We start from the raw sequence: 24,174 nt of genomic DNA on the forward strand, positions 1-24,174 counted from the left end.
TATATGATGTTTAAAACAAAAGTGTAAATGCCGCTCGGCTATCAAGAGTTTGACTTTTGCTCGGCTATTTTGTAACACAAGCTTCAGTATCTCCCAGTGTCTTCAGGGACTTCAAAGTGTTCACATTCTGAATTCTGGCTTCTGGCATCTGAAATTGGCACAAATAGTATTCACTAAAATTCCCAGCATACCGTACCGCCCAGACTATCAAGATCCGAGATAATAGTCGGCAGTTGTGCTTTCCCTATTTTGGCTCGGCTAATTCACCCTCGGCTAAGTGCCTTTGTTGACAAAATTTAGCCGAGTTTCCTGGACTATAACAACAACATCATCATCGTCACATTTGCGCTGCGGATTTAGGCGCAGCAACGGTAAATTTTTTTGTTCTAATCATGAATCCAGCGGTTGAACATGATCTGGCCCCGCCAAGATTTTAATCTCAGCCTCTCGTTCTTGAAAAAGAATCCCCGGTCAAAGTGACTGAAGGTGAGATGCCCTTCTATGCAGGCTTTTATGCTGTGCTAAATGCAGGTAGCACACCCAGAGACTTCGAAACCTTCAGACAAGCCTCGGGGGACGGGTACCACAGCTGCCATGGATCTTGTCAGCTCAGAGAGCAGTAGCTCGGACGGCCCCGAGGTCACATTGAACTGCAACTTGTCTCCTACGATCCAGAATGCACAAGCTTCAGTTGCAAGTGAGCTAACTTCTGAGCGAGCTCCTGATACCGAGCCCACTTCTCGTGATGATTTGGCGCGTCAAGTACCTCACCTGCTGCGGTAGAGCAACCTGCCACGTTTACTGACAAGACTGCAGAAGACCAGTTACCATCCCCTCCTACCTCACATGCCGAATCCTGCGATCATCCACCTCCTCCTGATTCCGAAAACGACCAACAATCAAGTCCTGCCTCCGGAACCTCTGCCTCAAGCTCTGCTAGACCACTCGACGAATGTCCCCAGGCCTCTGCCATGCTCCACGGCGTTGTAGAGCAATATACTAAAGTTATCGAGTCACAGCTACACGAAAAAGACACCACCATACAAGAAATACATCGAAAACTCAAGGCGGAAGAGAGCCGAGCTATAAAGGCGGAGAATATACACTTGGAGGCAAGAGCACAAGCACTGGAGACACCAAGGCAAGGCTTAGGGGTGGCTACAAAGAATATAACTGCTCTGAGAGGGGATATCGAGAGGTTGAAGATAGAGAAGCAAGCAGCAGCTGAGTTCTTCGAAACTGAGATCCGGCGGCTAAAGGCAGAGACTGAAGATCTGCGTCTTGCCAACGCGCGGTTCGAGGGCCAACGGCAGAGTAAGGTCGATGATGTGAGCCGGCAGCTTGCTTCGAAAGCCACCCAGCTCGATAACGCTCGCAGCTGGATACACAAAGAAGGAAAGGAGCTTGCCACCAAGGCTGCCTCTCTCAGCAAGGCTCGGTTCGAGAACGCGGAACTGAATAAAGAGAATAACGAGCTCATGCGTGAGAGCATGGAGATAAAGGATCGGGTGGTACGGTACAAGAGGAAATGGCAGTCTCTCAGGCAGGGGATTACGGAGATGGACGAGGAGTTCGGGCGCGACGGGAGTCCAGTGAAGAGAGCTGCTAAGGTACAAAGTGATACAGTTCCTCTCTCGGTAGACCTTTGCTAAAGCATAGCTCAGGATACCTGAAGGCTGGTCTTGGGGTTTCCTTAGAGTGTGATCTGCGAGCACTGGATTTCTTGCGGTGGGAAAATGGCATATAGTTTGTGAGAAGACTTTTCTCGAGATCTAAAATATGATTTTATCAACCATGAAGGAGATGTATTCAAGACGTGATAGCTGAGGGGATGATAGATCACTGTACGATGGAAGTGAGCCCGAATCCTTTCAGAATAGCAAATCTCTTCAATCAGGACATGGAAAGCCCGGATCTACTGCTTCTAGCTATCACCTTACCTTTCCCAGGCCTCTTATATAGATATATTCTATCAGAATAGCCGCTGAAGATGCCTATGACGTTACCTAATACTATCTTCAACGAATCAAACCCCCCCAAAATTAAGCGAGCCTAGCTCCGAAGTGACACGATTGATATGTAATATTTTCGACAGTCCCTTTCCCTCAGCTTTGCCCTTTCCTAAACACCCACATCAACCCCACCGCCGCACTTTTTGTGCGCCCCTTCTCACTCTCTTTCCTGCAGACGCCCACAAGCCTCGCCGAAAAGCTAGTGGCCGCCATGAATTGTTTCCCCATGCAACAAGAGTTTCTGGTGATCACCATTCGAGGCTCGGAGCGCAGTAAGAAGCGCAAGCAGAAGGTCGCTACTTCTCTTGTCGGAGCTCAGGCCAAGTCCCTCGACGTCCCCAAGAACAATATGTCAAGCAAGGGTATCGAGCCTCTGCACTCGGCTGACAACACCGGCGCCGTCAAGCCAAAGAAGTCTCTCCGCGAGCGCTTCAGTTTCCGTAAGTCTTCGACCGCTAACAAGGACCTGGTTCCGAAGAACTCAATTCCAGAGAACTTGGCTCCAGAGGACTCAATTCCAGAGAACTTGGCTCCAGAGGACTTGGTTCCAGAGGACTCGGTTCCAGAGGACTTGGTCTCAGAGGATTTGGTTCCAGAGGACTTGCCATCCAAGGTCGACAGTGAGCCTAAACCTGCTGCAACCGAGTTACCATCACTGCAAGAGCAACTGGCCCTCTCACCATCCAACAAGGGTACGAGTATCGCCTCCATCAGCACGACCTCGACGGAGTGGGAACGCCTTGCGCTCGCTAATACACCAACTCGTAAGCCTCCTCCTAACCCAAGACGTGTCGCGGCTATGCTAGCTGCCCAGGCCAAAGCAGCTGCGGAGGCCCAAGCTTCCCAGCGTCCCGAGACCCCCAAGATCAGTACCTTCCCAGTCAATCGCCCGAAGATGTCAGTCAATTCTAGCGTTGATGAGAGTGGATCCTTCGCCGCACACCAAACTTTCCTGAGTCGCACTTTCCAACTACTGATTACGGAGAATGCCTCGATTGAATCCGACCTAAGAGCCCTCGAAAATGCTGTCCGCGAGCGTGAATTGGAGATGAGCTCTGCAAAGGCAACAGATGAGGCAGCAATGCACACAAAGGTCTGGGATGCGCAAGTCAAGTCTCAGACGTTGGAGAAGCGATTGCTTGGCAAGGATGAGTTGGTCCAGAGTCTGTATATCAAGATCGATGGTCATGAGAACACAATCCGCACCCAAGCCCAAGCTTTCAAGGACCTCCGCAACCGCACTCACAATCTCGAGGAGACAGTGAAGCAGATGGGTCGTGACTCCCGCACCCGCGTTCACAATCTTGAAGAGACCATTAAGCAAAAGGATCGTGAGCACCGCTCCCGCGTTCACAATCTCGAGGAGGTTATCATGCAAAAGGAGCGTTCCCTTGACCACAACCGTCGAGAGTATTCGAGCGCCATCATGCGATTAGAGAGAGAAAAGAGAGCCCTGGTTGAGCAGACTGGAGTCCTGGACGAGCAGCTCGAGACTCAGAAGACAATGATCCGTCACCTGCAGGCCAACTCCCATAATTTCAAGGTGTACGCTAAGGACATGGCACAAGGCTACGAGTTCTACCGCAGTCACTACGAGAAGTACAAGAAACACTTCGCTGAATGGGACGCAAACGACCAAATGACCTCAGACGGTACCCAAGTTGACGGCCATGGTTCCAGCAGCCAAGACAACGGTGGTGGCGCCGGAGACGAGCTCAAGAGCCTCTCGGAGTCAGAATCTGCTGGCACCGACGAATCAAACATCAGTACGTCTTCCAGCACCAACGAGTCTCATGCCGAGGGTGCTTCCCGTGACCTCGAGCATGATTCGACACTGGTCGGTGAAGATCTCAACTGACTGTGTACACTCGGGTTAGAGCTGGCTGTTGTCAATTTGAGACAATTTTACATCGACCACCAGGAGCGCGATACGCCTGCCGTTCTGGAGGGCTCTCGATTCATGGATTGGGCCCGGGGCGGAAGCCGTATGGAGGATCTGCCGCACTTGTGCTTGGAAACCGGGGACAACGAGAGCGGCGGCATGACCCCTCCCGAAACCCCCGTCTCCCTTTCGGATTTTCCCCATCCCCCTTCTTCGTCGGATTCTTGATCACCGTCTTCACTTTTTCTGCGGGTCTCTCTCTCTTTTTCTGCGAGTTTCTCCCGGTTTCGATTGCTCTCTCTACACTCTGTGCATGGATGTCTTTGACGCCATCTTCTTCCGCGTTTTCTCTCTCTTGCTTGTTTTTTGACGCGTACAAAATGTTTCTCTCGTTGATTTTCGACGACGACGCCATTGATACAATCGGCCGGCTCTTGTTCTTCTCGGATTGCTGAACTCTATGGGAATAAAAACAGAACATCCAGACGGATCGTTTGGTATCGAGATGTGGGGTCTGCATACCGGTGGGGGGTGTTTTGTGCCCTCCGGACCGTTTTCTTTGCGATTTGTATGTAGCTAGCTCGCTAGGTTTCTTACCATAGCTAGATTGACGCGACAAATGCCTAGACAGACTTTGCAACCATAACCACAAGCACGGCAACAGCGGTACCTCTGCTGGAATGATCGCTGGGAATGTGATGTGATTGTGATGGGTCTAGTAAACAGTAGTACTTACAGGTAAGTCAGCCAGTCACTGAGTCGTGAATCTCGATCCCGCTATACTTGTAGAATGAAAGAAAAATCGGCCAGCTCATGATTCCACCACCAGCATCACCCGCATCATCATCGTCGACGGCCTGCTTCTTTACTTGTTTACTTACTTACTTGTTTACTTACCCACTTATTCAACTCATTCAACTGACACCATGATCTTTCTGTGCTGTGAGAAATCTTCTCCGTCATATCCGTACTACGTGACCTACCTTGACCTGACACTTCTGATCTCGAATCTCGAATCTTGAGAGTCTAGAAGAATAGATAGATAGAAAGATAGATAGATCTGTCAATATCTTTTTCCCCGTAACTTTAACCTTAACCTTAACCTTAACCTTAACCTTAAGCTTAACCTTAAGCTGGAGCTGGAGCCGGAGCTTAAGCTATTGGATAAGCTATGATATACACGTATAAGCTTTAATAGTTTTCAATAGATTTTGGTCCGCTGTAGACGTGAGTGTTCCCTATGGATTGAAGAGGGGGAAGGCGGGACAGGTTTCATAGAGATACTTTGGGCATCTATCTAATATTCAATTTTCTCTCTCTCTCTCTCTTTTTTTTTTATTTTTTTATTTTTTTATTTTTTTATTTTTTTTTGGTTAAAGGGAATGGAGTAGGCAATGCTTTCTACTAAATGCGTTCCATACAGAGATATCCATCTATGTACAGCGAGGTTCGGAAGTACTATGGTTTGTAACGAGGCTTATAAGAGAAAGAGTGGAAGTTGATCATCACCTAGCCATGAACAGCATAGTTTCACAGACGCAAAGGAATGCGAGGCGATGCAGATCCCAGAAGGTAGATAGATGGATGGATGGATGGATGGATCAGTCACTCAGCGAAGCAAAGCAGATGTAGGTGAGTAAGTACTTTGGATATCTATGTTAATTGAGTTACAAAACCCCCCCCCAGAGAAACACTCGCAGCGCATCGCTCATTGCTCGACTCCCATCATCCTATCTTCAAACATCCATCGCTGCTCGCACAAAGGTAACCTTGAAAGGACCCGAGAAAAAGACCAAGGCTAAGCCTGACTTAATATACAATTACAATCATACACCATCTTACCGATCCAAGGCTGCCTCCAGATCCAGATCCAGATCCAAATCCAAATCCAGATCCATATCCTCACCCAGACCCAGACCCATATCCTCATCCCCATCCCCATCACGACCCCGATCCCGATCCAGTGACTCCGGTGGCGAAAGACCATCCGCCGCATTCTTCTTGGCCCTAGTTTTCCGAACCCGGGGAGCAGGCGGCGACGAATTGAAATGTTTCTCGTAGTATATCGCCTCAAACGCCTTCCAAGCTTTGAGGTGCCGCTTCTGCTCCGCGGCGGGCAGGTAAGGATTGCGGTACTTGGCGGCCTCCAGTCGCAGCTTGCTGTTTCTGCTGCAGTAGCGGATGCACTTGAGTTTGAGTCTTTTGACCTGGTCTTTGAGATCATCCAGCTCTTGGTTCGGATCGTCGGTGGGGTTCTTGCCGTTGGCCTTCTCCTTGCCCTTTCCCTTTCCCTTTCCCCGGCTCGGACGTCGCTGTGGTGCCTTGCCACCTCGCTTCAGGCCCGGGGTGCGCACGGCTTGGTCGGTCGGTGTGGGCGAGTCTGCAGACAGTGACAGATCGGTAAGGTCGTTACACTCTTCCGAGCAGAATGAGAGGTCCTCTCGAAAGGACGCACGGGAGCTATGGAAAGGCTCTTTTTCAACGAAGACTGGTAGGGTTTGATCGTCAGAGGTCGGGCTTGAACCAGTGGAAGCTGGCGAAAGAGGCAAGCCGAAGGCGCTCTTTAGTCGGTGCAGCAGAGGCGGGAGGTTTCCCCGACATGACCAGTCCTGGCTTCCGTACGACGGCTGTTCGCGGACTGGTGAAGGCCACTCCCTATATGTGTAGGGGTCTGGGGAAGTGCCGGCCTGGGTGTGTACCAATCCCTCGACCTGGTGAGCCGGCCATGAATGATCTTCGAGAGTTGTGTAACGAGGAAACAGGTCGTGGTCTGCCGTCTGGGGGTATCCCCCCTCATAGTACGGGTGACAATGGCTCTCATGGGGTGCATGCCCGGGCGGCTGAAAGGCTGGTGACGCCGGAGCAAGAGATGCTTCACCTGCAGCATACGGATGATCGGGACGGCAGGAAGACTCCCTTGCGGACGATTCGTAAGTTGTGCATGCGTGGCTGGCCATTGTGGATTGTTGTGGTTGGGGATTCTGGCCGATAATATATAATGGATAATGGATAAGTAGAATGTTGGCAAGATCAATTGTGGTGAGGGATGGAATGAAACGATGGAAGAGCTTCCCAATAAGTAGTGTTTTCGTCTCTGAGAAAACTTCCAATGGATAAGTAGAATGTTGGCGAGATCAATTGTGGTGAGGGATGGAATGAAACGATGGAAGAGCTTCCCAATAAGTAGTGTTTTCGTCTCTGAGAAAACTCCCAATGAAGGAGCAATGATGATTCATGAACTCAAATCTACCATGAACTAGTCACGAGGCCGGATATTGGGTGACAGCAAGTTCTCTTCTCGCGTACTATTACCACATCCCACACGCTATTGGAAGATGGGCCAGAGAATAGTCGGGTCCGGAACGTAATAGACCATATCGTGAGATCCAAGTTCAATAGAGGAGCCTCTTAGACTGAGGCTTCAATGACGTGATGAAGCGCTTGACCAAGTCAACCATATATCGTGAGATCCAAATTCCTCTTAGACTAAGACATCAATGACGTGACGAAGCGCTTGACCAAGTCTATCGATTTCAGTACTGGATGAACCAAAGTCCAAAGTTAGGTGCTTCCGACTCGTACCAGCGGAGCAAAATAAGTGTGAGGTCTAACTCCGAACGAAAAAAAAATATAACCCTCACGTTATTCGATCGTGTCGTTTAGTGAGACATCCAGATGGGGCCTCCCACGGAAGAGAGGGACATTGGGCAGCCAGACCCCCCCTATGCACGGTAGCTCCTCAGTCAACTTTGGTCCAGTAGAGTAAGTAGAGTGGGCCCGATTCCCGAATGAGGCAGATTCTAGTCTAAGAAGTGGTCGCCATCTTGGCACACCCAGAATTCCCGCTCACTTCCAGGCAGAATTCTGGCTCACCTCCAGGAAAGTTTGCAGCTGACAGGAAGTGTACCGAGGTTCCAAGACGAGAAAGGTACGCACGTAAGGACGCGAGTGAAAAGAACAAGAACAATGAGTACCTCGGAATGAGGTAGCTTTGAAGCCTGGACTTCACTATCCTATAACGCCTTTCTCCGTGCCTTAGACTTGTACGTATATGATAAGCAGACTAATAGCAGTAGCATTGATTTACGTCGGGCGTGTGGCAAGCGTAGCCTGCCTCCCTGAGACCTCCTATACCTTAAAGGGTACCCTTAAAGGCAGATAGGGGGTTATTTAAACCGTCAGCTGACAATCCGATGACGGTCTCTTTAAAAGACAATTCCACGAGGTTGGCTAGTGGATCACCTTAAGCCGATACTTAAAATTGAATAGAATCTGAAAACAAACGATTTAAATTATTTGAATCGTAGATAAAATAAAACTATTTCAATCGATTAAATCGTTTTTATAAGAGCTCGTCTTTTCGTTAAAAGATTATTACTAAAATAAGATTGATTTGATCGATTAAATAGTCGTTTATAAAAGTCGGTCTTTTTACGAAAAGACCGTTTTAAGACCGTCTTGTAGCCGTTCTATAGCCGTCTTGAGGCCGTCCTCGAACTTAAAACCGTCCCGAAAAACGTTGATCAATAAGCAAATAATTTTTTTTATTTCAATTAAGGTACCTAGCAGTCTACCCTTTACCAGGTATACCACCTCTTTATTACACCACCCCTTTAATAAGCGGATAAGGCGCTTCTGCGCGACTGAACTTTTATTAAATCGATCGATTCCGCTTATTAAAAATATAAAGCGTTGATATATAAGCCGTAGCAGAGATACCGAAAAACATCTTGGCATCGAATTTATTAAATTATTATTAAAACGATTTCATTTCAAAAACGATTTTTATTTATAATTATATTTTCTTTAGAATAATTATCGAACTATTTCAATTTTTTAAAATGAGCTTATTAATAAACCTGTTTTAAAAATATAGACGAAGACGGCTATAAGACAGCCATAAGACGGTCCCACGCTCGGAGACGATTAAAAAGTTGAATTATTCTTGATCTGTAACTAACATTGATTTTAAATGGTTTAATAACCGTCTTTATAAAAAAGGGTCAGAGGACCGCTCAAATGACCCCCTACCTGCCTTTAAGGTAGGTATAGAGACGAGAGAAGCTAGGCGAAATCGACTCGGTTCCTAACAATATTATGTGTGAACCGCGTCTGGTCTAGCACCTCAAGTCATCAAACCTCTACAACAAAGATTTTTGCGAAGAGCAGCAACTACCTGCAGCAACCACTTGATTATTCTGCTGCATACCAGACTAATCAATTCCCCTTTATTGAGCGTTTGACTTCAAACTCGCTTTGAACTTAATTCTAGTTAAGTACTCCCTGCCTCTCCACCTCCAGATTTCTTTCCCATCGACCTTCAGTCTCCAATAATGGCACCCAGAACCGCCAGAACCTCCGCGCAGATGGCCGCCCCTTCCACAACACTCCCACTTCTGGCAGTAATAATAATCAAAATATGGAGTGACGTTTAGCAAGTTGCAAGGCCTGCCGCCTTAGGACTTCCTATAGGGTACGGAGACGATAGTACAAAAGAGCAAAGCCTTAGATAGCAAACCGGAAAGGTGCGGCGCAGCTACTGTCAAATGAGTCATTCTTCCATCTTTAGGATTGGTGATAGAAGAACGGTAAGGGTTATAAGCCCCATTAAGTGTCTGGGCATCACAGTCGCTACCAGCACCAAGGGTGCGTTGAGAGAGTCAAAGCGCAGCGACAACAAATGGTGCGAATGGCGACCTAGACGATCATGCATACCTATGCATGCATACCTATGCATGCATGGCAGTGATTCCGCTTCTTCCAAGGGCTGACAGGCACTGCTACCGATCGCACTTGGCTGCTTCTTCTCAAAAATCATACTGCTTGACTGAGCATGGTTTCCACTCCACTACTGCAACAGTAGCTTATGTATACTGCATTTTTTTCTAGCCTGCCGCTCAACATGAGATTAAGAAACAATAGACAAACGCTAAGGTATCTCCTAGCGTTAGTGGCCTGGAAAAAATGCTAGACCGCTAGCCTTTATTTATTCTATTTATTCTTTCCCACCGTAGAATTCTTTTCTCGGAGACTTCATATTCCCGCACAATAGATATCTTTGGACCCAAACACCCTGCCAAAAGAGAGATAAAATTTACCCCAAAACATCAGAATTTCAAGAATTTCAAGACAAGAGTCGACAAATCGCAGAAATGGCACACCAAGACAAGTCGAATCGTCAAAGTGAGGAGCAAAACGAGAAAGTTCTCGAAACGCCAGTGAGTAGCCATCGTTGCTTGAGAAAGAGAATGGCAGAGAAGTTGACGCGATATACCAGACCAGGGCAGGAGGGATGGACATCTTTGGACATCTTTGAAAGGACGACGTCGGGGACACGCAGCCCAGCAGGCCAGATGCCCAGCATCGAGGCCGTGATGGGAATGCCTCCTCGTGCCCATAGAGGACCAGTTGCTGGTGTCCTAGTGAGATGTACCATGAGTTTGCACCCACACTCCCACACTTGGGGGACAAGACAAGACTCTGTGATGGCGGCGACGCGGAAGGAGGAGGGGAAGAGACATAGGATCTTCACAATGCCTTCCGAGGATCAGTGTTGGTATCCACATAGTACGAATATCAATCTGTCGTATTCGTAGTGTTGTTAAGTCTTAAGAGGGAAGCTGTTCTAAGTAAGAAAGAAGTGTAGTTACATTATCACGTGGTAATAATGCCAAGGCTATCTCACGGGCCATGTTGCGGTCTGCCCGTCGTCCCTAACCATGTCCCCCATGTCCCTAGTCCACAGAGCTCTGTAGCTGACATCAACCCAGAAGGGACAGATGATCCTTACCGTTGTAAATCTCCCTGGGCTGTATCATGCAACACGCCTGTTCTTTTTACATAGCATCATGGAACGGCATCTCTTCTTTCAGTCCGAAGGCTCTCATTGATAATACCACGTCGTGAAATGAAGCAGTAGTATACAGGGCCCGCTGCCATTCCCTATCCCTCGCCCAGCCATGCGTGCTATTGAGACAATCAAGGAAACTCCACTCCCCAATTTGTGCCTTGTCCTATACCAGCTCGCTCGTCACATTCGAGAACTCACTATTTTCCAGCTTCGTCTTCCAGAAAATTGGGTTCGTATCGTTGAAACCGTGCTTGACCCACCCGTCCTCCTTCACATGGTACAAGTTGATAAACCCACCAGAGTAAGCATCCCTATGCGTAGCGGCCAAGATACTTCTGCTTCCCAGGGACAAAGCCTCCTCCTCCGTCAGGTCGTAGCGGTACTCTGCATCCAATACACCGTATGCGAAGGTTTGACCGGATCCAACACAGAAGAGGTTGCCAGCCAGACGAGTTCCGTCGGAATCAATGTAGTAGAGAGCGGGCCCTTCCTCCTTGGTGACACCTGCGCACATCGTTCCCATTGATAAACCCATTCCTTTGTATGAGTAGACCAGGTTTGCGAGGATCTTGGAGGCGGCTGCAACAGAGATACGGCGTTTGTGGCGAAGCTCGTGGAGACGACATTGCATTCCAAGGTATGCGAGCCAGTATTGACAGTCCTGATAACCGGCATTAGCTCCAGCTTCTCCCTACAACTCTCCAATATCACCCCCCCATGTCTGAAATGAATGGTATGGACGTACAGCAGCTCCTCCGGCCATCGTGCCTAATAAGCAGCTGTTGATCTCAATAACCTTCTTGACGGTTTGACTCGCAATCCAGTTGCCGGCCGTTGCTCTCGAATCGGTCGCTACAATGATACCACCTTGGAATCTGAATGCTAATGTCGTGGTTCCGTGGGCAATCTTAATGGGGCAGTTTGGGTTGGCATGGTCGTCAGTCGCAGCTCGGAGCCAGGCTGAGGGCTACATAGGGTATTCAGTCAGCGGATGGTCATGGCAGAGCTTTCAAAGCTCTAGAAGCTACGCAGCAGCTCATAAATAACAGGGATTACATACGTGTGCAACGGGGGGCATAGCGAACTTGAGAGACAAGGGGGGTGTTGACTGGTAGAGCTCCATCTGGTCTTCCTCAACATTCTCCTTCTCAAACATCGGCCGGCTGTATTGGGCGACGAGAGTATCCATCTTGGCACACGGTAAAGGCAGGATTTGAGAGTTTGGAGAGTATTGTTGGGACTGTGTTGTGGTGATGATTCAAGGCAGTGAGACGGTTGTATTCGTTGTTTAGAGATGCAGATAGATGTCGCGTCCTCGCTGCCTCAAGGCCGAGCGGCACGTGATCGTTCCTATCAAGTCTTGGTGGTCTCCACTTTTTCTCAACCTCACTCAACCTCACTCGTAAGTCTTCTCACTTGCGCTTTCAGCCACAATGGGCGCAGAAGATAGAAACCAATAGCGAATCCAAACCCTCTTTAGCAATTGAATTTCTCCTATTTGCAATACCCTGATGGGCCAGCCATAGGTTCAGCTTGGTGAACTATTTCCAAGCTGAACAAATTGGACCATGACTTTGGATCGATCGACTTGGATGTTTTGTACTGGCAAGCTAGGCGAAATTTATTGTTCTAGCTTCCCACGAATTGGTAACCTATCTCCAAGTGTATAAAGCGTTCTCTTTCAAGCTTGCTCGTACCTTTATTTCTCATCATAGCACAGTACATCATCTTTTACAAGTTTAAATAGCAGTCGACCAAGCAGATAGTCATCACTGTCAGTGGACTCATTTGTGAGTCCGCAGTATAGAATATATCTTTGCTTCAGTTGATCATCATCCCAGACTCTTCTCCTCGGTGCGTTCTTATGCAGTACTTGTGGTTGTGGTTGGACTGCGTTTGCCCTGGTTTGTTGACTTGTTCAACTCCATCAGCCACTTAAAGAAAGTGGTTAAGGAAAAGTGTTTCGTTGCGGCGTATCCTAGTTCTGCAGGTGAACCATACATACGCTGCATTACTTATGCCTTGAATTGGATTCAGCTGGCGATGCGCCCGATTCACCTCCACATCCACCTAGCTCGACACGTGATCGAGACACGTACTGTAGTCTAGGCACCTACCCGATTGTCTCCTTCTTTTCCTCCTTCACTCCCCATCACAACTGCCATATTCTGTGCACCAGTCGTGCACCTCCAGTTAACATACCTGAACGAGGGGGAGGTCAACTGATACAGCATGGTGATCTCTGGACGCTTTGGTTTCTGATCTCGGTGTAGGTGTGTTTATCTTTTGTCGATCTGAACTTCAGATTCCGAATCCTCTTTCTCTTCTTACCTTGTAATTGGGCCACAGGCGACATTGATGGCGAGTTCAGAAATGGCGGCACAGCCGGACCCCGGAGAGCATGGAGATCTTCATCAGCAATGTTGCCGTGCAGGGAACTGCCGGAGTTTTGAAGAGCTCCTTGTGTTCGCATCCTCTAGCTCTCGAGATCCAGCCCGGAACAGCAGACTGCGACAAATGGAACGGCAAACCGTGGGCTACATTGACCTCCCTCGAGGCTGCCGATGGAGAGAAATTCCTCCGGTACCATGGTCAACACAAGTCTAACCCGAACCACTTGAGATCAGTTCCTGTGGATACCGCACTCTACAAAAAGTTGTATTTGGCCAACCAGAAGATTTTTTTTGCAAGGAGTAGCCGAGTCGCAAATTCTCTGACGGTGTGAACTCTGGCACGAGAAGATAAGGAACATCAATTACAGATGATTGTTTCTAGAGGTCATCCTAAGCCCCAAGATATCTTTCCCGTGATCTTCGCTACTTCTTTTATGTCCTGTGGCACATGGACTTACGAAGGATCTGATCTTGTGTATGCATCCGAAGTCAACCTCCCTTGGCGAGGCCTTGCTCAGTTCGGAAGGAGAAGTATGATCTTGACCCTGGACTCTGGCTAGCGGATTGATTTCCGGTACTCGGCGGTATTCGACATCACAGCCCAAAATAATCCCACTGCATCGTTCACTTTCTCAATGCAAGAAGCTACGCGGTTCTTCAGACAGATTTCTCGCGATCCAGTAGCCGAGGCGATGGAACTGCTCACCTTGAAAGCCGTTCCCAAGAAGCCAATGAACTTGAGAAAGGGGTTTGAAAGAAATCGTATCTCAGCACTTAACCTCATGCATGAGCCTATCGCAAGCAACTGTTTTGTGTTTCGGATCGAGGGCCTGGTAGCCTTATCTTCCGGACGCGACATTGGACTTGTCGCTTCTACAGAGGATACACTGAAGAAGCTGTGCAAAGCACCTGAAATACCTCGCATGATCCTGCGACATATAGATGTACGAATGCCACAAGTCAGCCTTGCCTCTTCAATTGGGGTCCTCGACGATGCGCTCTCAAGTTTTAACTGTCCGTTTTCCGTTTCAGCTTCGTTTCCAGATCCACAAACTCTCGAAGAACAATTATCTTCATCCGAAAAAAGTCCTCCGTATGTTTCCAGTACTTCTTGCCATGTTGGATCGTTCCGGCCCGACTGTCACTATCTCTGCTGTTCAAAAGCTGTTCCACCAGATACCATTTCCATCGATAGATACCGAAGTATCGGATCTGAGTTTGGGAGCCATTATTGAGCTACTGGGCGATAACGAAGTCAATGCCCTGAATCTCGGTGTTGCTGCGGAACGTGATGCGAATAAACCCAAGAACGTGACATCCATCCACCGAGCGAGAGTGACAGCGACATCGATCACCTTGTCAGGACCTCAGCTGGAAAGCAACAATCGAACACTCCGGAAGTACAAGGAATTTCATGATTACTTCATGCGTGTCTCTTTTGGCGCGGAGGATGGCGAACCACTCATGTACCATTCGAAGGTCTCAAATTATCACGTCTACCACGGAAGATTCCAGGAAATACCCGACAGGGGTGTAAAAATTGGCGGTAGAGTGTTTTCGTTCCTTGGATTCCCGCAGTCTTCTTTGCGTGAGCGTAGCTATTGGCTCGTGGCACCGTTTGGATCCCTTGGTTCGTTACTTCTGGATCGCGACATCACTGGTGGTCTGGGGAATTTCACTCTTATCCGATCGCCGGCCAAGTGTGCTGCCAGGATCGGCCAGGCCTTCTCTGATACCAGAAGTTTTATGACTATCGATCCTTTGATTGTACGCAACATGGAAGATATTAAACGAAGCGGCTATGTTTTCAGCGATGGTTGCGGAACAATAGCATTGTCGTTGTTGTAAAAGATTTGGGATAAAATGCCCAAGGGTCGGCTGATGCCTACTTGCCTTCAGATCCGATACAGAGGTATTTAGCTACTCTTTCTTGATTTGCTCTTGCTCTTATTGTACTGAAAAGATGTCTAGGTGCCAAAGGAATGATATCCCTTGACAGTCGCCTCGATGGTGATCAGTTATGTCTTCGCGACTCCATGATCAAATTTGACGGCTCAACCTCCAACGACATTGAAATCTACGATATTACTTACAGACCCTTACCAGTCTATATGAACCGAAAATTCATCAAGATCGATCATGGAGAACCAGCAAGTGAAGGGTAGTTTTTTCATGGATCTACAAGCTAAAGAAATCACGTCTCTGCGGATGATCACAGAGAGCCCCATCAATGCCTCAAGTTTCTTGAAGAGACAGGGTGTCGGTGATTCTTTTCAATTCCCAGAACTGATCTTAAGGCTCGTGGCTATCGGCATGGACTTCAGATGACGGCTTTCTGTTCCACACAATGGAGGCGGTTCTAATGTCCGAGCTTCGAAAACTGAAGCACGAGGCGAGGATTCCTGTCCCTCGGGGCTGGCACCTGCATGGTATCATGGACGAGACTGGGTCCTTGAAAGAGGGCGAGATCTTCTGTGTTGGTGTTGAAGAGGGCGTAAAGAATGTAATCACGTCAGAGAGGTTGGTCATCACTCGAGCACCTGCTTTGGATCCTGGCGACGTCCGGATTGCGAAGGCTGTCATGCCACCTGCGGAATCGCCTCTGATGGAGCTCGGTAACTGTGTCGTCTTCAGCCAACATGGGAAGCGCGATTTAGCTAGTCAATGAGGCGGTGGTGATCTGGATGGAGACCGCTTCTATGTCATTTGGGATGATGATGCGCTGCCGGAAAATGAATTTGAGGCCGCCGAGTACCCTAGCCTCCCCCGGTGGATATTGGCCGCCCTGTTCAACGCGAAGATATCACTCGATTCTGCATTGATCATCAAGAGAACGAGCGGCTCGGTTCCATCGCAGTTGGTCACCGCATCGCAGCAGATTATTTGCCGGGGGGGAACCGACGCTGAGAAGTGCAAGACCTTCGCAATGCTCCATGGAGTTGCTGTAGACTTTCCGAAGACGGGTATCCCGGCATGTTGTGTATGATCGTGCTCAAGTACGAAACCGATAACTTAACAGGTCGATCCAACCCAAATACCCGTTCGAAGGAGACTCTGGATTACTTACTCCATCCTGAAAGATGGAGGAGACTGGCCCGAAGAGGCTTTGGCTCGGCCCCTGGCTTGCTTTTGTGTCAGTCTGGAAGATCGTCCTACTACTTACTCAGAGCGCCGAGGAGCAACTGGTCAGCTTCAAGTATCTGGCTGCTTCGCTGTGCCTGAGGGAGGTGGATAAAATTTCCGAGGCTCATGATGGTTTGTAGATTCTGATCCACCGCTGCGAAGGACAGGGAAGTTTTCCATTGGCGTAATAAGCTTGAGAACTAGGCGGTCTTGCATTCTGGAACCCGAGTTTGCGCGGAGTCGACTATGGTGGGTGTATGTAGCTGGGTTATGGCTGGATGTGTGATACCCACTTGATTTCTGGCAAGTCGATTCTGCAGGTAGCTCTCTGCTGCCCGCACGTAGTCCATGATCAAGTAATAACAATCCATACTCTTTGCATCCCCGGCTCATTGAGTAGTTGCAGCGCGGCTTGACGGAAAAGCACAGGATCACCCTACCAGGTTTGAAAATTCGCTCGTTCGCGGCCCGACAGGCGAGGAAGGCGGCAGGCATATATCTTCACGCCGATCGATCAAGCGAGTATCTCGCTCTCACACCCACGGCAGGCACAGTTTCCTACGTGACCAGCGCCCGGCCATCCAGTTCCTACCATCCCTCTCACAGCAAACGCAATCACAGCTTGCGTAGGTCAAGATAAGCCTTATCGCGCTGCTCTTTGTTCCCGTCTTGATCTCTCTCGGCTGTTTTCCTTGTTCGTTCGCCGGGCGCCGCAGCCGCCAGGGAACATGACATGACATGACATTCCACGCGTGGTCATTCATTCCCTAGCCTGCTCTCTTTGTTCGCGAGATGTGGAATCCCCAAGCCACCCCTCTTCTAAAGTCTGAAGTTGGAAGTTCATCCTCTGGCTTCGGCTATGATGCACGCTCCATGCGACTACTGATGAAGAGTCGGTCGGTCTAAACTGCACTGCTGCACGTAACATCCGCCATGAGGTTTTGGTCGCTGGTTCTGCTGCTGCTGGTAGTGGTAGTGTGTCGAGCCGAGTCCACAGCAGATCCCTATCCCTATCCCCACAACCACATCCACAACCAAACAACTCCGACCAGCGTAGATGCTTCCCCTCGCAGCACCCCGAGTACAGAAGTCGTTGGTACGCCCGCATCTGAAGTGCAGACGACCCACGAGCTGTAAGCACTGCTCCCGTATTCCCCTCCCGGATCTATCTGTGCATCTGTTCATCCGCTCTTGGGTTGGGTTCTCGTGCTGAATCTACCGTCGTACAGGCGAGGGACGCGGTTTATGTCGCGCTCGGCTTCGTCGTCCAGGCTTCCCGAGCTGGGTCGGGCTTCTGGGACGGGCTCGTTCGCGGCTTTGCATATGGGTGCTGTTCGGTGCTGTCCTGTTACGGCTAGTAGCGCTGCTCTTTCTCGCGGCTCTTGGAGTGGGGGTCGGGTGCAGGTGGTTGAAGTGTATGTCACGAGGACGGTCGATAGGATTGTGGTGTCGCATGGGCTGATGGAGAAGGAGGAGGAGAAGAAGAAGAAGAAGAAGAAGAAGATGGGAACGGCTTTCACGAGGACGACGAGGATGGGTGGGGGAGGGTTGAGTTGGGGGAAGGAGTATTTCGAGTGTGGGAGAGCTACTGGAGCGTGTGGATGTTGAAAGGGCGCCGGGGAGGGGGGGGGGAGGGGAGGAGGGTGTTCAGCTGCAGATCCAGAAGATACGAGAGGCAGGGAATCGGTGCGAAGGCTCACACAAGATAGTTCCAAAGCTCTACTCCTCACTCTCTCCGCTCTTCAGCCCCGCATACATACATACATACATACATACATACATACATACATACATACATACATACATACATACATACATACATACATACAGATTCTCATCGTGTTCTCCCTCTCCCAGCGTATACCAAGCTTGCGATAGCTACCATTCATCCACCCCTCCCCTCCTTGCGCACCGGACATTGACAACCGCAGGTCCAGATCCTCGATCGCGCCCTTGCCGGCGCCTCTTCCTCTCTATCCTCCTCGGGCGCAGCTACCAGGACGGACCAAGTCTGGCGGTGAGCCAGTGCCAGTGCCAGAGCCAGTGCTTCACGCCACGCCACACCACACACCCCGAAGCCTCTCCAAGCTCTCCCTGCATCCTCCTCCTCAAGGTTGCCGTTCCGTATCTCTGTTGGGCCGGTCACAGACCCGCTGCTGATCGGCTCGCTTGTCTGGTCGCGTCGTGATCGGGCTCCTGCCCGTTTGGGCACGAGGGCGTCGATCCGCTGGATGAAAGTCTAGGTAGGGGTGAAGAAGAACTGGATTTGGAGATCTGGGTGGGAGGTATGGCGATATTTGTATTTATACTTATATATATATATATATATGACTGACTAGTTTACAGGTCGATTTCCCGATGACTGACTGGTCTTGTGGAAGGAAGTGTGATCCGTGTTTCTCTGGCGCGCGCGCGCTGCGCTTCGCTTCGCTTAAACTGAGTAGCGAGGTCACGGGGGGATGGGGTGGCAAGTTTCCCTAGGGAGCTCGGGGCTGCAGCAGTCGGTCGCAGCTGATAGATACCTACGCAACCGATCGATATGATTGAAGCCGTGGTGATTAATTTAGTTGGCGGTGTGGGATTCCGGAGTACATAGCAGCTAGAAGGTGGAGCGCTTTCTTTCACGAAGTCATCATGTGGACTGTTCGCACTTGATCCACTGCTCTAGAATGCCGATGTCTTGACAACGATGCGCGGCTCTCATGGATAATGATAAAGAGCACTCTGTATCAAGCAGGCGGTTTGGGTGTTGGAAAGCGCCGTCGGCGAATTATGGACATCGGAGAGGTATTCTATCTAGGAGCTACGCTTCTGCTGGGGGAGTGTGAGCCGCGAGCGGGTCGACTTCGAAGAGAGGGGCTTCGATACGGATCGATGGCTTTACGAGAGAAGGCCTGCTGGAACTTGAAGCGGGGATGAATCATAAAAAAGGGCGGTGGCTGCCAATTGATCCCGGAGCAATCGTTGTGCATCACGGTCAAACCATTCTGTCTTCGAGCTCGTACTTAGGATGGGCTATGATTCAAGGGCTGGTGCAATATATTTCATGCCGTTCATAGTCTTCGATTATGGACACGAGTGGGTCGGTCTGTATATACGGTACACGCCACGCACCGCGCACCGCTTTCGTCTATACTAGACACCAGAGCTGACAAGAAACCGTTCCGCTCCTGCGAAATCCTCACGGATGCGCGGGACCAGCTCTACTACCTACGCCTGCGTGGGGACCTGCTCTGGCGACGATGATTGATGTGCGGGTCACAGCGACTCTCGGTTTCTGCTCACCGCCGGGCTGGGCTCTTTCCGCGTGAGAAAGCTGTTTGGGAATATCGTCGCTTGTACATAGAGCGACAGCTGAGGAGAGAGAGGGCTCGACGGCCGGTGCTGTGCCAGCTGACGGCGTTCCGAGACGTGAATGAAGAGGGCAGTTCCCTGAGCCGCGACAGGTCTGCAAATACGTGAAACTAGTCGTGAGCCATCATCTACTTAAGGTACCCCATCTGCAATAAATAGCGACGCTCACTAGTTCGCAGTCGTGCCGTGTGATTCTTGTTCCATGCCTATTTTCATGGCTCGCTTACGTAGAACTTGGATAATCAACGGAGGGAGATGACAAAGGGGCAGCGCGGGGGGGCTGCTGGTTGCAACAAGAAGTCACCCTTTTTGACAGATCACCTAGCATCATCCCCACGTCGGTAAATGCTGGGGTGAGCTAGGTAGTAACATAGTACTATCCCCCCCCATGAATAAATGTCGAAAGTATAATTTCGCAAGGAATCTTACTAAGGCTTAAACCAATCAACTCATAAGGATTCAGCTTTGAAAAGTATCTTTGAGCCAGTATTTAGCCTATACAGTGGAGTTGGCAGGGCTTTGAGCCATTAAGAAACCACCGCTCTATGATTTATGGGCCTAAACTGGGTCCGACATTTATTCATGGGGGGGGATAGTAGTATAGGTACTAGTACTACTACGTATTATTCTGCTGATGATTCTATTATAAATGGCCAGGGTAGAAGCCGTGACATAACCTGCTGTTCCTTGTTCCCTTCGTTCCCTCCGGCACCGCCGTCTATTTATCGACGCCAGCCCCATCACTTAGCCTTTTTAATTTCCGGACTCCATTAGGTATCTATTTCGGGAAGTAGCCTCAACGGACAGAACTCAATATAGTAGTAGTATACGTACTTAGTAGTAGTAATAGTAATACAGTAGTAGTACGTACTACGTACGCAGTACTACGATCCCGGCGTCCCTGGTTTCTGGGATTCCGGATCTACAGAGTGCAGAGTACGCTGGCAAAACAGGGTTGTCGTGCAGATTTCCACCCAGGGTTTCATGCGCCCAACGCCCAAAGATCCGAATCCGCCGACAGACTGCATACGGAATCTAACGTAGTACTACTATCCTGACCGCTCTTGCCGCAAGATCCTCACGCTGCTGTCAATACTACTACTTGTACGTACCACGGTACAGGCCTAAGTATTACCCCTCGAGGGTAGGGTACCCAGGGGTTTTAAAGTGGAAACCAAACTTTCGAGGCGCCCCCGAGGGGTAATACTTACGCCTGCACCGTGGGTATCTTTCCAGCGCGCCAGACCGGGATCGCGATGGACGCTCCGGCTGCACTGGACGTGCCGGACTTCATTCACAGCTCTCGCGTCCTCGGAAGCAGCGCGAGAGCCACGGAACGCGTACCCAGAAACCAGACCTGCCCAACGAGGCGGCCGAAGAGGGCCGACCCACCACTGGTGCGCTCGACGGGCAGTGGAGACATCACGGTGCCATAGGTAGGTAGTACGTGGATTTCTGGCACGCCTCTCGCTGCCTGCATTCAAATGCCATGATGGATGGCATGCAGCTGCTGCGTGCGAGCGCAGGAGCCAGCAGGGCATTGTGGCCGCTTCCTATGCGAACCCGACCCTTCAGCGATGATACATACATACATACACGGTAGGGAGTGCATGCAGACCGTCTTACTCTTGCTACTGTGCTACTGTAGCATCATTCCTGGAACCGTTCAGTATAGCTAGTAGTACCGGTACTTAGGAGATGCAATCGGATTCGTGATGCATTTGGTTCATCACGTGATAATGCCAATACCACGTGATATACAATGCCACCCTCACAGGCCGAGGCTGTCTACGGTATCAGACTTCGTGGTATACCTGTACATGGGTGAAGGTTGGCAAGAGCCGATATCACGTTGACTCGGAGTCTACGGCGATGAGAAGTCGATGATACACACAAAATCAAAAGCCAAATACATGCGTGGCTCTGAGAGGAAGTATTGATACGTAGTAATCACAACTGATAAGCTTATAAGTAAGATGATACGCCCTGCTGATCTACCGTCTCCCACGGTAGGATATCCACAGGGTACGTCCTGAGCCTATCCAAGGCGTGACCCTGTTCCCTCGTCGCGGAGTGGCAAGCGACTTCTCAGTATCGCCATCCATAAGGCTTTGATCATGAGAAGATTTTCCCCCGTGTCGAGATCGGCGGAGCGTCAGCTTCGGGGTGATGTTGTCGATGCTATCTATCTGTGAAGCGGATCTCAGCCTGCGGGCGGTATAGGAATTACGCGCGAGGATGTTGTGGACTTCGAGAACCCATTTGATCCAACTTGAGAATTACTCCCACATCTTGCGGCTCTGGTAGTCAACAGTAAAGGACTGTTAGAAAGATAGATCCGTACTATCAAAATATTGAGGAGCCCGCACGCAAGATGATAGATACGGTACTACCTCCTACTTTGTCCGAGCTATCTCTTGGTGGCGAAGCGTCTCCGCGTGACCATTGGTGCTAGGCAAGTGCGTCATCACCTCGTGACGGCGACGACTACTTCAACGACATGCCACCCAACTCCATGACATCCCCTCGTATCGACAACATCCGCTCACAAGCAAACCAAGAAACGATATAAACACCAATCAGCAATATGCAATTCTTCAAGTCCGCTCTTTCGCTCTCGGCCCTGCTGATGCTGGCATCAGCTCTCTCCGTCGAGCGCAATGGTAAGAGGCGTCCCAGCCGTTCAGGGTCGATCCCTCATCCCATCGACATGAACTTACGCGATAAATGAACAGTTCTATCATCCGGCGATGTCCAGGCTATGCCTCACGTAATCGCCACCAACTTCAAAGGTACCGGCACGCACACATAATCCCATCCCCGAGCTTATCGGGGACCTGCTAATAACACGGCGCCCCCAGCTTCATCCTTCGGTATCTCCGCGACCGGCTGTGACGCAGAGGACGAGGCCGATTGCAAGGAGTTCTGCCACCTCTCGGAGCAGACCGCTAATCGTCGGCTCGCTTAGGTGGGCCTCCTTTCATCCTTTCAGTCTTAGTCGGCATAAGCGATTGCGGATCGGAAGCGAATGCGGATTTTTTTATTTTGCTACCAGTTTTTGTATACAAAATACAATTTACAACATCATTCTTTGATCTACCACCGCACAATTCAATCGCATTCTACAATCAATTATGGGCCGAAAACGCACTCGCTCGAAGAAGCCTTCAAGGATTTTTCAATACAAAAGCCACGCTCAACCAGGTAGTCCTAATGCAATTGAAGATCTTGCGACGCGTCTCCAACGCGCTACAACTTTCTTGTCCGAATACCTTTAAGAGACTTAAAAAACTGCTGCGCGTATATACGACCTCAGTGAGCGCACATTGAACAGTCACCTCAAGCGACCGAAAAATCGCAAGCGCGGCGGTTAAAATAAGATCTTGCAAAGCTGGCATATCAACGCGTTACGCTAATTCATCGTTCAGCTCCTTGCTAATTGGCTTACTCCTACACCGCAATTGATCTATAACGTTATATTCGCCTTACGCAAAACATACGATGAATACGCGAAGCCGCAGAGCTGGAGCTGGTTTACAAGGTGGTGGAAAACGAGTGGCCTCTACAAAATCAAGACCAAACCTCTCGCTCGAATCCGAATATCAGCGCAAGACACGAACGCGGTACACAAGTGGTTCAAAAGCTATCGACGCACCTTGAAGAAGATGAATATTCGACTTAAAGATATCATCAATTTCGACGAGACTAGGTTCCGTATTGGCTGTCCGCGAGGAACGGAAGTATTAGTTCCTGGATCTATTCAAGAGGTATGTCGTGCTATATCGTATTATATAACTTATTTAATATTATATATTAATTTTTATATATAGTTCTACAGTGTTAGCCTTGAGAATCGAAGATCCGTAACAATAATCGAGATGATCAATGCGACTAGCTAAAAACCTGTTCCTCCGATGATTCTTATTCAAGGCAAACGACTCATACAGCAATGGTTCGTTTCGAACCTTCTTATAGGCACACTCATTAAGGAAGCTGATAATGGATTCACGGATAATAAAATCGCATTGCTATACTTCGAGCATTATATTAAAAACGCAGATTGTGGACCGAATAAACCTTAGAAGCTTATGTTGATAGATAATCACGCTAGCTACCGGACTCCGGAATTCATCAATTTAGCTAACAAAAATCACATTCTACCGTACCCGTTGATTCCTCACCTTACTCATTGCATGCAACTTCTTGATGTAGGGATTTTCCAACCTTATAAGCATTACTACGACTTAGCGATTAAAGCTGCGCTTGCACAGCTCGACGTCGAGTATACAATCAATTCTTTCTTAAACGATCTCGACTATATTCGCAATCAAACACTCAGTCGATACAATATCAAAAAAGCTTGGAAGAAGTTTGGAATGTACTCACCGAACGCAACGCAATGTTTAAAAAATCTCAAGACTTTTACGCCTCTCGAATACGTAAACAAAGACGAGCCAGAGCTTCCTCGTACTCTTCGGAAACTAGCGCATGTCGAAATCAGCTCGTGGAAGTGGCAAAATAAATGCAACGAATTATTGAGTAGTCTTTCTCGACAAGAAT

General features: G+C 49.3%; 9 protein-coding genes across 9 annotated transcripts; 7 read left to right on the plus strand and 2 right to left on the minus strand.

Moving 5' to 3' along the window:
* Nucleotides 1-594: 594 nt before the first annotated feature.
* L3040_006404 (uncharacterized protein) lies at nt 595-1,673 on the plus strand (the record flags this gene model as incomplete). Its single annotated transcript, XM_066154098.1, has 3 exons — nt 595-697; nt 817-1,610; nt 1,665-1,673. 3 exons carry the CDS (start codon nt 595-597, stop codon nt 1,671-1,673), a joined length of 906 nt encoding a protein of 301 aa, XP_066011084.1.
* Nucleotides 1,674-2,223: 550 nt separating this feature from the next.
* On the plus strand, nt 2,224-3,870 carry L3040_006405 (uncharacterized protein; the record flags this gene model as incomplete). The annotated part of the gene is made up of 1 exon (XM_066154099.1): nt 2,224-3,870. The coding sequence occupies one exon, from the start codon at nt 2,224-2,226 to the stop codon at nt 3,868-3,870; it is 1,647 nt and encodes a 548-aa protein (XP_066011085.1).
* A 1,862-nt stretch (nt 3,871-5,732) lies between these two features.
* L3040_006406 (uncharacterized protein) lies at nt 5,733-6,851 on the minus strand (the record flags this gene model as incomplete). The annotated part of the gene is made up of 1 exon (XM_007289194.1): nt 5,733-6,851. The coding sequence occupies one exon, from the start codon at nt 6,849-6,851 to the stop codon at nt 5,733-5,735; it is 1,119 nt and encodes a 372-aa protein (XP_007289256.1).
* Nucleotides 6,852-10,907: 4,056 nt separating this feature from the next.
* L3040_006407 (uncharacterized protein) lies at nt 10,908-11,933 on the minus strand (the record flags this gene model as incomplete). Its single annotated transcript, XM_007289196.1, has 3 exons — nt 10,908-11,405; nt 11,490-11,711; nt 11,805-11,933. The coding sequence occupies 3 exons, from the start codon at nt 11,931-11,933 to the stop codon at nt 10,908-10,910; spliced, it is 849 nt and encodes a 282-aa protein (XP_007289258.1).
* A 1,212-nt stretch (nt 11,934-13,145) lies between these two features.
* On the plus strand, nt 13,146-13,469 carry L3040_006408 (uncharacterized protein; the record flags this gene model as incomplete). Its single annotated transcript, XM_066154100.1, has 1 exon — nt 13,146-13,469. One exon carries the CDS (start codon nt 13,146-13,148, stop codon nt 13,467-13,469), a length of 324 nt encoding a protein of 107 aa, XP_066011086.1.
* Nucleotides 13,470-13,772: 303 nt separating this feature from the next.
* L3040_006409 (uncharacterized protein) lies at nt 13,773-14,985 on the plus strand (the record flags this gene model as incomplete). Its single annotated transcript, XM_066154101.1, has 2 exons — nt 13,773-14,151; nt 14,243-14,985. The coding sequence occupies 2 exons, from the start codon at nt 13,773-13,775 to the stop codon at nt 14,983-14,985; spliced, it is 1,122 nt and encodes a 373-aa protein (XP_066011087.1).
* A 499-nt stretch (nt 14,986-15,484) lies between these two features.
* Nucleotides 15,485-16,400, plus strand: L3040_006410 (uncharacterized protein; the record flags this gene model as incomplete). Its single annotated transcript, XM_066154102.1, has 3 exons — nt 15,485-15,752; nt 15,807-16,117; nt 16,218-16,400. 3 exons carry the CDS (start codon nt 15,485-15,487, stop codon nt 16,398-16,400), a joined length of 762 nt encoding a protein of 253 aa, XP_066011088.1.
* A 793-nt stretch (nt 16,401-17,193) lies between these two features.
* L3040_006411 (uncharacterized protein) lies at nt 17,194-17,868 on the plus strand (the record flags this gene model as incomplete). Its single annotated transcript, XM_066154103.1, has 2 exons — nt 17,194-17,393; nt 17,490-17,868. The coding sequence occupies 2 exons, from the start codon at nt 17,194-17,196 to the stop codon at nt 17,866-17,868; spliced, it is 579 nt and encodes a 192-aa protein (XP_066011089.1).
* A 4,333-nt stretch (nt 17,869-22,201) lies between these two features.
* Nucleotides 22,202-22,582, plus strand: L3040_006412 (uncharacterized protein; the record flags this gene model as incomplete). Its single annotated transcript, XM_066154104.1, has 3 exons — nt 22,202-22,277; nt 22,350-22,406; nt 22,476-22,582. The coding sequence occupies 3 exons, from the start codon at nt 22,202-22,204 to the stop codon at nt 22,580-22,582; spliced, it is 240 nt and encodes a 79-aa protein (XP_066011090.1).
* Nucleotides 22,583-24,174: the final 1,592 nt, after the last annotated feature.

The sequence above is a fragment of the Drepanopeziza brunnea genome (assembly GCF_022702325.1).
Source record: "Drepanopeziza brunnea f. sp. 'multigermtubi' strain 214-2 chromosome Unknown ctg11, whole genome shotgun sequence".
NCBI classification, from domain to species: domain Eukaryota; kingdom Fungi; phylum Ascomycota; class Leotiomycetes; order Helotiales; family Drepanopezizaceae; genus Drepanopeziza; species Drepanopeziza brunnea.